Raw genomic sequence first — 13,890 nt, 5'->3', positions numbered from 1 at the left:
TTTTTGGTCACTTTCTGGTCTAGGCCTATTCCATGGGCTTCTGAGAGCTCGTTGTGATCTCTGTTTGGAGGAATCCCAAATTTATATACCCGGTCCTAACCTGTCTGCCTGCTTGACATTTACACCAGATGTCTCATAGGCATCTCAGTTGTGACATGTCCAGAATAGCATGATTATTTTTCCTGGAAACCCTTCCCACCTCCACTTTCCATCCTCCCAATCACCCAGGAGTGCCCCTTTGGAGCACTCCTTGTTGCCCCATCCCACTTCCTTATTCACTCAGTGACTCTGATCAATCCTTTCCCAAAGTCTCACTCCAATATTCTCATCACCACTGGACAGTTCAAACCCTTAGAATCTCTCATTGAGAATCTATCAGTCATGGCTTCCGAACTCTACCATTTCTAGCCTTCAAAATGGCAGCCAAGACAATATTCCTGTCACTAATTTGACTATATACTCATCAGTGGCTTTCCCTTATCTCTAAGATAAAACACAAACTTTTCACCCTGGCATTTACCAATCTGGCCCTGGTGCCTTTTGGACATCATCTCATTATTCTCGTTCACACACGATCAGGTCAAATTGAGCCATGTGCTGTAAACTGAACTTGTGCCACAGTTTTCTTTTATTGTCCTGCCTCAGTTTCCCTAAATTGTTCTGCCTTGATACCCCTGATTGTAAACCCCACCCCCTTCCTGACCATTAGGACTGATATAACTTAGGGCTGGCTACTCTAGGGTCGTAAATTGTAAATGTTTAATCTCAGATAAGGGGAGATCTTCTATTTCAGACATCCTGGCTCCTAAGTCTTCCTAAGTTATCAAGAACTTATGTTCCTGGCCCTCCAACCTGTTAGAACTGGATTGATGGTCCGTTCCTGGAAATTCCCACTCACCAGTACTCTTTACCCCCTCCCCCATAAAAATCATTGGAATCTCACATTCAATACTAAATTTTTTGAGACAAAAGTCCAATTCAGCCCTGGGTGGGGAAGGGAATGCATTCTGACCTACCCCCAGACAATTTCTCCCTCTCAGAAATTCAAACAAAATATTAAAAACTCTCTAGTCTCTATCTTGCCTCAGTTTCTCCGGCATTACAAACGGCAACATCTCCATTCCTATATCCATGATTATGTCCACTCAGGAGGACTATGTCCCCCTCTGACCCTCCCTCCTCTCCATCTTAGTCTCTTTGCAGGATTAGCTAAGAGCCATGGGGTTTTTAATTTATTTTTTGTTTTGTTTTTACCTTTCCTGCTCTGCTTCCCCTCCTCTCATGTTAAAAAAAACTATGTTGCCTTTAGTCTTTAATTATTTTGCCACAAGTTGTTCTCCTAACCCCGAGTAGGATGTAAACTCCTTGAAGGGAAGGATTTTTGGGGGGGTGGGGGGCATTTACAGCCTCAAATGCCTTAAACTCAGCATCTTAGTAGGCATTTAATGGTTATTTAAATCTTATTAGATAAGTTCCATGAAGGCAGGAAACTTCCTTTTTTCCTTTACTTGTATCCTCCCCCCCCCACACACACAAAAAAAATCTTAGAGTGCCTGGCAAACAAGAGGTGCTCAATAAATGGCATTGACTGGACTGCATTGCATTTGGTTACCCCCCACAAAGTACCTAGATACCTCTGTAGTGGGAAAAAAACTAGTTTGGAGTCTGGCTTTGCTTTTACTAAAGTCATCCATTAACAGACATTTATCAAACACCTGCTGTGTACAGGTAGCAAGGGGCTAGGATCTTTGACTGCAAAAACAAATAGGATATTGGCCTTTGCCCTTCAAGATTTTAGTTAATAGGAAAGAGTTGGAGCTTGGGATCATGGAGCTGGGGGGAGCAGAGGCAGGAGTGTTAGGAACATCTCAGAAACAACTTAGTGCAACTTTTCATTTTAAAGAGGAAGACAGTGGGAGGTGGTGACTTGCTCTAGATCACAACAGTACTAAACATAAGGCAGGAGTCCTGGTCCCCTGTGAGATAAGTATCAGGCAGCATCGAGGCAAAGGGCTGGTTGTATGGCTCCGTGTAAATTCTCTCCTCTCTGGGCCTGTTTTCCTATCTGTAGAAAAGATGGGGTTGAACTAGGTGCTTTCTAAGGTTCCTTCCAGTTCCATCTATGACACCATGATTTACACAATGGAATTTGCTAACCTTTTTTCCTCCCTCAGCTGAACCATCTCTTGGTGAGTCCCAGTATAATAAGAAGGGAATAAAAAGACAGGGCAAGAGGCTCAGGCTCATTTTTAATTCTCTTTAATATGGGGAGAGTAGCTGGGGTAGGTAGTATGGAGCAGTCCTTATTGGCTCAAGGGCCCTCCTAAATCCAAAGAGCTGGTCAGCATCTGATTAAGGGAATAACTACTAGTTATTCAATACTTGAATAACCTTGTTATTCAAATCTCAACTGCTATTTTCTTTGGAAACAATCACCTTTGCTCGCACAATTATTACACTTAGTTCAAATTTGAATCCATGTGACCTTTTCCAAGGGGTCCATTGTTCACATTATTTGGAGTAGGGTTGTTATGCTATTGAATCATCTGCAAGAACCTTCCCAATTCTATGATTTTTAGGTGCTTCATCTTTCATTCCCCTCTATCGGGCCAAAAGGGAGAACCCAACTACCCTTTGGGAGAGAAAACAGGACGACTGTCACAACTGCGGAGGGCTTCCAGGCAGACCAGAAAGCAAAGGGAAAAGCTCTGACTAATAGCAACCATCATCCCTCTCCTTCCTTCTCTGATGTAGAATGGATTTAAGTCAGTTAAAAGGCTTGAAATGTTGCTGCCAGTGTACAATGGAGGTGATGCCTTTTGAAGGAAAAATGATATTGGGTGGCCTCCTCAGGGCAGAGTCCTGATTCAGAAATCTAGACTTTTTCTTCTTCTGTCCCTTCCTTTTGGGATAGGTTCTTCCTCTTTCACTCTCCTTCCTTCCTTCCCACCTCTGGGGTCTCTTTATCCTCCTCTTTCTCAAGTCTCTCTCCCTGTCCCTTCTCTTGTCTCTCCTTCTTCTTTTAGCTTCCCTCCTTCTTCCTATTTCTCCTCCTTTTCCTTCTCTTCCTCTCTCCTCCTTTTTCACTTCTCTTCCCCTCTCCTCCTCCTTCTCTTTCCTCTTCTTTCACTCCTCTCCGCCTCTCCTTTCCTTCCCACCTCTCTGGTCTCTTTATCCCCCTCTTTCTAAGCATACCTCCCTGCCCTTTCTCTTGTCTCCTTCCTTCCCTCCCTTTTGGCTTCCATCCTTCCATTTCTCCTTTTTGCCTCTCTCTCCTTCTCTCCTGCTTTGCGTCTCTCCCTTTCCTTTTTCTCTTTCCTTATCTCTCCCACTAATTTTTCTTTTTCTTATTTTCTCAAATTCGTTTTCTCCGCAGCTTCTCCCCGCCGGGTCTCCAACTGGCTCTTGGCTCCCTGCTCCTCCCCGCTGCTCCTCCTCTCCCTCCTCCCCCCTGCTCCTCCTCTCCCTCCTCCCGAGCCGACTGTAACTTGTCAGCGCACGCGCACTTCCGCAGATGCCCCAGGAATCTCTCCTCTCCCGGGGCACTCTGGGGCCGTTCTGCACACGCACGCGCACCTCCCCAAGTGCCCTGGGTGCTGACAGGGAAACTGCGGCGTTTCGCGCAGGCGTATAATTCGGGCGTCCCAGAGCCTCCCTCTGCTTCTTTTCCAAAGCAGTCTTTCTGCTCATGCGCACGTCCTCCTAGCATTCCCGCTGGGGCGGAGTGATGGATGGTGGGCGTGAATTTTTTTTTCCCTTCGGTCTCAGAACACACCTGGGTAGTCCTGCGCACGCGTACATAACCGGGAGCTTCTTCCGGGGGAGACGCGTAGGCAGGCGCGCGCACGCAAGCCCACGTACACGTAGATGCAGACGCCTGCGTGCTGACGCGGAGCGCGGACGCGCGGACGCCGCCGCGGCGGCGAATGACGCGCGGATGACGCGGATGACGCGCGTCCCGGCCCGGCCCGGCCCGCTCCCGCCGCTCCTCCTCCTCAGCCGCCGCCGCCTCCTCGTCGCCGCTCCTGGGTCCGGCCGCGGCGGGCAGGCGGGCAGGCGGGCAGGCGGGCGGGCGGGCCGGCCTGCCTGGGGGCTCGGGGGGTCGGGGCAGCGGGCCCGGGCTCCGGCCTGGCTGCGGAGCCTTCTCGTGTGTCCCGCGGCCTCGGCTCCCCTCGGGGGCTCCGCCTGGGCGCCGGCGCCGCTCGGGCCCTGAGCCAAGGTGAGTGACGGGCGGCGGCGGGGCGGGGGGGCCGGGCGGGGTGCGGGCGGGCGCCCAGAGCCCGAGGAGCGGCTCGGAGACTGCCGCGTGAAAGGCCCTCCCCGGGGCGGCCCGCGGCGCCTCCTTCCCCCCTTGTTCGCACTGCGTTCTGGGGGGGGGGGGCTTTGCCGGCCCCCCCCCTCTTCCCGAGCGCCGTCTTCGCTAGAAGGGAAACTGAGGCAGGAAGGCGCCCGGGGCCGGGCGCGGCTGTCAGCCGCGCTGCCGCCCCCTCCCAGGCAGCTGCACTGAATAGACGCCTCCTGTTTCCCGAGGCTTCTCCCAGGCAGCTGCACTGAATAGACGCCTCCTGTTTCCCGAGGCTTCTCCCAGGCAGCTGCACTGAATAGACGCCTCCTGTTCCCCGGAGTTCCGCGCTGCCTCCCGGGAGCGCGCCCCCTCCCCCCCATTCACCCCCCCCCCCGAGGTCCGGGAGTTTTGGGGGGACCCGAAGAAGGGCTGCGGGGCTGGGACCTCCTGCCTTTCCCGGAGCCTGTGTGCCCGGCGCTGGGACGCAGCAGGCGCCTAATAAATGCTGCCTGTGCCAACGCTGTTGGGGCTGCTGCGCCGCGGGGGAGGGGAAGGACCGGCCACTGGGTCCCGTCCGGGGCTTTGGGTTTGTGTCTCCTGTGTCCCATTTAAGAGCCCGCTCCGAGAAGGGCCGCTCTCGGTCACAGGGTCCGGCATCCCAAGCTTGCCTTCTGTCCCCGAGCCCTTCCCAGCATCCCCCGTTTTTCTGTGTCGCTGGACCCTTTCTCGAAGCTGCTGTAGCCCCTTCCCAGGGGCCTCTGGGCTGAGCGCTCCCCCCGCCCCAGCCCCTGAATAATTTAATAATTGAGCTGCTTTTTGCCGGGGGTCTCCCCTGCGCTCTCGGGCCCAGCCGGCGCACGGGCCCGGAGATGAGCCGGGATGGGTTTCGCCCTTGTCCGTTCGTGGCTCAGTTGCTCCTGTTGGCTTCTGGCAAGGGGATGGGGTGGGGAGGATGTTTTTTGTACCAGGAATTAGGAAGATGAGGCTATGAAAGTTTTTTAAAGTAGCAACCAAGAAGAAGAACTGCTTTTTAAGAAGTCACCAGGGTCCTTTAAAAAAATTTAGGCACTTTATTCTTAATGAAAAATGAGGACCGAACTTTAGCACATACCAGGCTTTTCCGTGTTCATTCAGTTGCCTGGGACTTGCTCCAATTTTCCCAGTTCCCTTAATGTCTGGGTAGCACTTGGGGACCAGGGTATCTTTAAGAAGGCCGAAGCATTGCTCTTTCATTGTAACCCCGGCGGATGCATTGAGTTTGCACGTTGTTCTAAATTGCTTCTGGATTCTAGGGTTGCATCTGATGCTTGTGATCTGATTTTTTTGTTTCAAGATGATGTGCGAGGTGATGCCCACCATCAGTGAGGCAGAAATTCCCCCAGGAGGAGGGGGGAGCCATGGTTCTGGCTCCCCTTTACAGCCAGATGCCGATTCACATTTCGAACAATTAATGGTCTCCATGTTGGAAGAAAGAGATCGTCTTCTAGACACGCTTAGAGAGACTCAAGAAACGCTTGCCTTGACTCAGGGGAAGTTGCATGAAGTTGGCCATGAAAGAGATTCCTTGCAGAGACAGCTCAATACAGCACTCCCCCAGGTATGCTGTTTTTAATCTTGATTCCCCCTTAGGGTTTTTGTGTAGTGTGACTTGGAAAACTTCAAATAAAATTCATTATTCTCTGTAAAATAGTCCATAGGGCAATGGGGAGTTTCTTGAGGCAGTTTTCTGCCACTCGGTGGAAGTGAAACCAAATGAATTCACATCTGATTTCTAGACATCCCATGTTTCGTCTTCCTTCTTTCTGATTTGCGATAAAATGGCTTTGTGCATCTGTCTTACTGGGGTGAGTAGCTGCAGCACCCGAGGATCTTCCTGATTTCTCTGTACCCAGCGCTCTTTGCACGTGGAAATTTGGGTAAAAGCCACATGTAGCTTGTGCCTGGACTTTGTATTGTCCGCTGCTATTCAGTCACCAGCACACAAAGTCCATCCTTCATTGTTTTACTATAGAATCGTGAGGGTCTGAGTCCAAATACATTGATCTCTTGGAAGGCACCATGTTCTCTGGACTGACTTGTTCCAGATCCAGCCCCTGTGCATCTCTGCTTTTCTATTTAATGGGGAACTCTTTAGAAATGACCAATGGGGAAGGTAAAGAAATCAAGAGTTTTTATCATTAATGAGTATTTTGCCTATATCTGCAGATGGATAGAGGGATCTCTGACTCAAGGCTGATCATAGCTACAGTAGCTCAGACAGTGGATTCTGAACCTGAGTGAGAGCTTAAAATAGAAAGACCAAAAGCTATGGCGGGTCTCAGAGGTGTTGTTCCTGTGATGATGGTAATTATAGAATGGTTTAAAAAATATCTAATTTTATGTGTACTAAAAAGGGGTGGTGGTGTGGGGAGTAAATGTCCAGATGCTTTGGTATAGGACATAGGAAGAGCTGAATTCACATCCAGCCCCAGATATTCATTAGCTATGTGATTGGCCAATTGTCAAGGCCTGTCCATTTACCTATACAACATCTCTGGAATACATGCCCTTCTCTCCTGACAATTCATCTTTTCCAGGCCCTCATCGTCTGGTTTGTTAGAATAGCTGCTGGGGTGAGATGGGGGGGGGGGGGGAGGTGTGATCCGTCCGCCCCAAATCTCTGTCCCTTTAGGTCATCCTCCCTTCAGCCACCAAAGGAATTTCTTCTAATTGATCGCTCCAGTGGCTCCCTGTCATGTGCAGGTTCTGTTTGCCATTCAAAGCCCTTCATGACCCAGCCCCCTTCTGACTTTCTGTCATACTTTGCTGCCTCCACATACTCTTTAATCCAACGACTCTGGCTTCCATCTTTCAGCTCTGGACTTTCTCTCTGACTCTCATCCCTGGAATTCTCTTCCTCAATTCTACCTCCTCACCTCCCTGGCATCTTTTAAGGCCCAACTAGAATCCTGCCTTTTTGTGGAAGGCTTCTCCAACCCGTCTCAATTGTAGTATATTCCTTATTAGATTGTGTGCTTCTTGAAAGACTGTCTTTTGCCTCTTTGTCCCCAATTTATTACAATGCCTGGCACACATTTTAGGCACTTAGTAAATGTTTATTGAATGAATGAATGATTTGGCCTCAGTATGCTCCAGTTTCCTCAACTGTTTAAAATGGGGATAATAATAGCATCTCTCTCCCAGGCTTGGGGGGAATCAAATGAGATAATCTCTGTGAAGTGCTTATCTTAGAGCTGGGCATATAGTAAGTGCTATGCAAATGGTCCTCCTTCCAGTGTTAGTAGTAGTTAGTAGTGTATGCTAGGGAATCCCATTCTCAAAGAATGAGCATGGGCTGGGAGGATGGATCACCGTACATGGTGCTGCCCGTGGAGAGAGGAGCCTTCACTGGGGAAACTGGCAGACCTGTGCTGTGCTGGCTTCACTTCTGGAGCTTGAACTTGATTGTGGGATTTTTTTTCCCACTTTGTGAGAAGGTATCTCTAGTTTCCTCATGAAAGATAATTTGAAAATGGGTATTTACTTAACAGAGAATTTGCATTTTGTAATCATCTCAGCTGGGACATCTCTTTACTCTTTCTGGGAATGAAAGCTTATAGGACGTCATAGTCAAATTGGGCTTGGAGGCTAAAATTGCAAAACTTAAAGCTACAGTTTTTTTCTTTTGTACTTAATCAGTTCCATTTGGGCCAGTGTTTTGGAGCCTTTCATGTCAATATTGATTAGTAATATGACCCACGAGAAGGGCAGGAAATGCTACATCTGTACCTTGGTGCACAAATGAATTCTAGCCCAGTGTGTCAGATTGCCTGAACATGGGTCTTTCATACAACTCATGAGTTTGATTTGGTATTAAATGAATTTAAGGATCTCTTTGCTGTTCTGGTCTTTGCCTCTGAGATTAGTATGTCGTGTGAAAGGAGTAACCTTATTTGTTCTCCTTTGTAGTCCATTTTACTTAGGATATATGCAATTTTTAAAAGTGATTAATCAATGAATTGTTGCCAGCCTTCTAATAAGCCAAACATTGGATTTTCCTTTATAGCAACAGCAATTCCATGTTAGTGCTATGTGCTTTATTTGGGACGAATAATGAGCATACTTAAAAATAACATTTTCTGTTAGAATCTCATTCATATAAAGCTTAATCATATGTAGTTGCTCACATTCCATCGTTTTATGTTTCAGGGCTTGGTGAAGTGTTTGGTTGTGCTCAGTTGTACTCACTTTTGTTCAAGATAAATGGTTTGCTACCTGACTTGGTTGTTGTAATGTCACATTGCATCTGAGTTTGGAATCGGGGAGACCTCTCAGACTGGTATAATTCTGGTACCCTGCTGCGGTACCCTGGACAGAGCACTTACCTGATGAAATCAGTCACTTTTCTGGTACTTGGAAAAATGAGAATGAACAGGTTCTTCGTTGGCAAGGGTATAATCATAAGCAACATACTATACGTTACTGGTTCAGGATTGCTTCAGTGGAGGGGCCAGTGAAATGATGACTCCAGTCCAGGCATGGAAAGATACTGTGTGGCTGAGTGCCACAATATCAAAACATTGGCTATTAGTGTCATCAGGAGCAGCTGGTGGTGTAATGGATACAGGGCTCCCCTTGAGGCGATTTCAGCCTCTCACACTTTTTGGCTGGATGGGCCTGGGTCAGTCCCAAAGAGATTTCTTAGCCTTAGTTTCCTTACCTGTAAAATCGAGATAGTAATAGCACCACTTCATGGGATTCTTGTAAGTGTCCAATGACACGATATCTATAAAGTGCTTTTGGGATGTGTACCGTCATCATTGCTGTCCTCACTATCCTTGTTTAACATGTTGGTGAATGAGTTGGAGAATGGCTAAAGGACCCAGGAAGTGAGTTTTTAGGTGTGGCATTTGACACTTAGCACCTGCCTGGCATGTGGTAAGTGCATAATCACTGATGATGGTAGACCAACTTTCCTTCCCTTTAGATTGAGAAATTGAGAACATCCCCTCTGAGTTCCCTCTTTTGCATTCTATACCATATACTCTTTATTACCCCCATTCTTGCCTCTTTTGCATCAATTCCAGAGGAAGCAGAGCTACCTTTTTGCCAGACCCAACAATATTTTTGCCCTTGAGTATTTCCTTCTGAACTCTGCCCTTTTCTGTTGCTTCCTTTTTCCCATCTTTATTCCTCCCTACTTTGCCTAAGAATATTCCACCTCCTCTCTATAAGAAACCTTCACTGATTCCTTCTGTTTCCTACTTCTTTTTGCTTTGTGGATATTTTTTCCCCTCCATTTCAAAGTCAACTCTTGGGAAAAAAAAAATGACTTACCTGACTTTTCCTCATTTTCTTTTGACTTCTGGACTTCCTACTCAGTCCACCTGTCTTGACCTGGAGTCTTTTAAAACATTTTCAGAGGTTTTTTTCCTCTCTTCTTTTTCTATCACTTTACCTTCTGCATATATTTTTCTTTATCTCTTCTCCATTTGCATTCTTTGTAACAATTATATTGAGTAAAATCTGAAATGACTGAGGAAACAAAGGTTCAACCTTCCGAGCTATTCGTTTATTAAGCCATGGGTGCCAATTGCCTAACAAACCAGGACCAGGCCTCCTCAGCTTGGCACTGGTCCTTGAAAACAGGTGGAAACAAATTTTTATGCATTAAAAGAAAACAATGAACAGGATATAAGCCAAGATATAAGATTAGGTAATTTGATTTCTAATTGGAGGAAAGATCAGGGTTTTCCAAGTTGGGAGAGGCAGAGAAAATAGATTCAGTTCTCCCCACGTGTTTGTATTCAATCAAAAGAAAGACACAATAATTGACCAATATGACCAATATGGGGTCTGTTTTCAGATAAGACATATGGGTTACTTGTGATGTGTAATCATGAGAAAATTTGCATCAATTTTTGTATCTAACTGGGTTTCTGGTCCTAAGGGGATCAAGCTTCCCAGCCACACAGGGCTAGTTCAAACAGTGCAATAAAGTTTTCCATTACTCTCCTGACAAAAATAAAGAAGTTAAGAGGAGGGGTTTGTTTAGGGGTGTTCCATGTTGGACGGGCTGAGTTAGGGAGGCCCATTAGACTTTTGGGTAGAGAAGGTTAGCTGGCAGTTGGGGAGATATATTCCTATAGCCAAAGAGAGAGAGGAGCATTTGTAAATTTGAAGGTCATGTGCATTGCGATGACGGTGAATTTTGTGGGAGCTGATTGTGAGATCTCAAGAGAGAGAGTGTAGCCTGGGAGAAAACCATGGTGTACACTCCAGCACATGTATGGTAAAGCTGTGGAAGAATGGCCCATGTGATAGAACAGGAACAGAAGACTGAGAAGAGAGTATGTTGAGAAGGGAGTGATCATCAGTGTCCAAGGCTCAGGGGACCCTGGGAGTGAGCCAGGGGCTGAGGAGGAAGTGGGTGGCGATGAATGGCCTGTTATGTTTCATTCCCCTTGGTGCCCTCTCCAGTTCAGCCAGATCAGCTTTTGTCCTGGTTCCCATTCCACCTCTATCTCTGTTTCTTCTCAGATCTTGTCTGTGACCTGAAGGGCCCCTCCCAGCCTTCTCAGCTGCCCATCCCTTCTGTCCCACTCCCCCCATGCTTTGTTTTATACGTGTGTGCACGCGTGCGTGCTGTTTCTCCTTTTTGTATCTCCAAGTGAGAGTTCTTTAAGGGACCTCCAGCCTCTCGTTTTCAGAGCCAGGTCTGATCACTCTTTCACCTGATCGATGGCTCCCTTTCTCACACTTGCCCTTTTCCTGGGCAGAATCTCTGCAGTTCTTTCAGAAGATCCTCACTGGGCATGGTTTCAAGTTGGCTGTCCAGCTTGTCGCTGTTCTTAAAATGTGATGCCCGCCTAGGACACAGTACTTTCCCATGAAACCTGACCAAAAGCACACAACTGTATTACAGTCTGAATTCTGGTTTCATTCATTCCTTTCAGTCATGTCTGCCTCTTTGTGACCCTGTTTTGGGTTTTCTTGGCAGATGTACTGGAGTGGTTTGCTATCAGCTTGTTTTCCAGATGAGGAAACTGACCGAATTGTGTTAAGTGACTTATCCAGGGTCATCCACCCTCAGATTGAACCCGAATCTCCTGACTTGGAGTCCTTGTTGTATCTTGGCATAAACTTGGTTGTGCTCCTAGGCAGTGTTGTTAGAAGCCAGTGGTAGAACACAAACCTGAAAAATGGATGTATCCGAGTGCGCTGTTGGCAGAGGCTGACTTTGGACCTGAGAGAGAAGCCTGGGAGCAGCCATGGGGTGCCTCTCCTCCATGATTGGGGCACAGAATGTTCATCCCGCTATTGTGTATTCAGAATGACTTGGGTCATCGAGAGGTGATTTAGAGTCAGAGAGCCAGTTTCTAAGGATGTCCTGTGCCAAGGGAGTCCTTTACCCCTTCCCTGCCTCTGCTCCGAGTCTCTGGTGCAAAGCTGCTGGTGGCCTCCATTGGTGGGAAGAGTGGATTCACTGAAAATTCTTCATATCAGTGAAATCATAAGTCAATTCAAAACAAAATGACACTCCCCATAATGCTTTATGGTTTACAGGACACTTTCAGAAAGTGAATAAATGAAGTGATAATAATAGCTAATATTTATGTAGTTCCTGCTGTGTGCCAGGTGCTGTGCTAAGCACTTTATAATTATTATCTCATATGATCCTTCCAGCAACCTTGGGAGGGAGTTGCTATCATTATCCCCATTTTACAGTTGAGGAAACTGAGGCACACAGATTAAGTGGCTTGCTGGTGGTCACATATGTGTCTGAGGATAGATGTGAATTGAAGTCGCCCTGACTCCAGGCCTGAGGCTCTTTCCCTTGTATCTCTGAGCTCTTGAGAGGCAGGATATGTCTCTCATATTGTAGCTGAATTCTACCTTCTTGGTCTAGGGTTACATGGCTAGAGTTGGGAACCTAATCTGGATCTCTGTGGCTCTTCCTGATCGGGTGATCTTTCCAGAACATCAGGGTGCCTCCCACTCTCTTACCTCCCCTCAGCCAGAAACGAGTTATTGACTCTGAAGCCAAGAAATACTGGCTTCTGTCCCTTCTGGGTTCACAGGCCCAAGACTGGAAAGGGCCCAAGGACCAAGTCCCACCTTTTCATTTTACAAGGTGAAGCAACCTGCCTATGATTGACTTGGAGTAACCCTCCAAGAAGAAATGCACATGCTCTGACTCTTTCCACTGGTCATTTTAATTTAAAATTGTGATTTGTCTTATGGCTGTGCAGGCTTTTACATGGCACATTTTAGTAAGGAAATTGATTGAGTTAAAGAAGATAGAGATCTGTGGAAGTCACACCAGTATTGCCTGGAGCAGGTTTAGCTCTGCACCGAGTCCTTAGCTCCTTGTCTCAGTTTTCAGAATATTTGACATGCTTCTTTGGAGCATTGGAGGCATGAACCGGCTCTGAAATTAGCCCTTCAAAGACAGAGCCTTCGCCATCCACCTTGTCTGGAAGGCTTGAGCTGACCTTATCTGGGGAGGAGACGAGATTTCCCTCTGAGTTCTACTTACATTCCTGCAGATGACACTCAAATAAAACTCAAGGGGAAATTTGTGTGATTTTAACGTTGTCAGGCTCTGGCACATTTTTCTAAACTTTGTGCAAAACCTTGTAGATGTCCTTAGGTAACATCAGAGGGCCACCAGGATCCCTTCCTGCAGAAAAGCACACAGACACATTACCCATCTTTTATTGGATTTGTGTTTCTTCTGTTAACTCTTTCCCAGTAAACTTTTTTTTTGGAGGTGGGGGAGGCAGGGCAATTGGGATTAAAAGTCACAGAACTCATAAGTGTCAGGTGTTTGCTGGATTGGAACTAAGGTCCTCCTGAATCTCCAGGACCAGTGTTCTAACCACTGCATCATCTAACTGCCCCCTCCTAATTGCCTTTTAACCTGATTTGGCCATTTCCTCATTTTTGTGAACTTCTGAATTTCATTCTATTTGCTTGTATCTGACTAAAAAAAGAGACATACGTGTGTGGCATGAGAGCCAAGAGATAGTTTGTATGTTATTATTTCATATTAGATTTTATCTAATTTCATGTTTATGCTTCTTAACTTTGATGTTAAAATCTGCCATGTCTAGTTGTAGTCCTTAAAATGGACATTTTGTACATGGAGACGACCATATTTAAAAATATATCAGATTTATTTAACATATACTTTAACATATTTAACATGTATAGGACTACCTGCCATCTAGGGGGTGGAGGGAAGGAGGGGAAAAGTTGGAACAGAAGTTTTTGCAAGAGTTAATGTTAAAAAATTACCCATGCATATGTTTTGTCAATAAAAAGCTATAATAAAAAAATCAATGCTAAAAAAAATGCTATGTGAATTGAAGTCTCCCTGACTCCAGTCCTGAGGCTCTGGTTACTAAATGCTAAAAAAAATTATTTATATATATATATATATATATATATATATACCAGAATATATTATTGTATTCCTTCAGATGAATATGTAGGAAGAAAGGATTCTTTCAGAATAACGTGGGTCATGTCTCAAAAATGGTTTGCATTTATATCTGTATTTTTTTTTTTTTTTTCAGTTGAATGTGTGTCATGAAATAGATTCATTGATTAACCTATTTGGG

At 46.3% G+C, this 13,890-nt stretch overlaps 1 protein-coding gene across 8 annotated transcripts in view; it reads left to right on the top strand.

Moving 5' to 3' along the window:
- The first annotated feature begins 4,081 nt into the window (after window positions 1–4,081).
- PPFIA1 (PTPRF interacting protein alpha 1) overlaps window positions 4,082–13,890 on the top strand; it is a 99,479-nt gene continuing 89,670 nt past the window's right edge. For all 8 annotated transcript variants that reach the window (XM_031942635.1, XM_031942634.1, XM_031942628.1 and 5 more), the window contains exons 1-2: window positions 4,082–4,219; window positions 5,619–5,882. In XM_031942635.1, the coding sequence (XP_031798495.1) occupies window positions 5,619–5,882 (264 nt within the window). In that variant the 5' untranslated portion in view covers window positions 4,082–4,219. The remainder of the gene's footprint in view (window positions 4,220–5,618; window positions 5,883–13,890) is intronic.

Source organism: Sarcophilus harrisii, chromosome 6, assembly GCF_902635505.1.
Source record: "Sarcophilus harrisii chromosome 6, mSarHar1.11, whole genome shotgun sequence".
In the NCBI taxonomy this organism is placed as follows: Eukaryota; Metazoa; Chordata; class Mammalia; order Dasyuromorphia; family Dasyuridae; genus Sarcophilus; species Sarcophilus harrisii.
The sequence above is the reverse complement of the archived record's forward strand: the minus strand, read 5'-3'. Positions and strand labels throughout refer to the sequence as shown.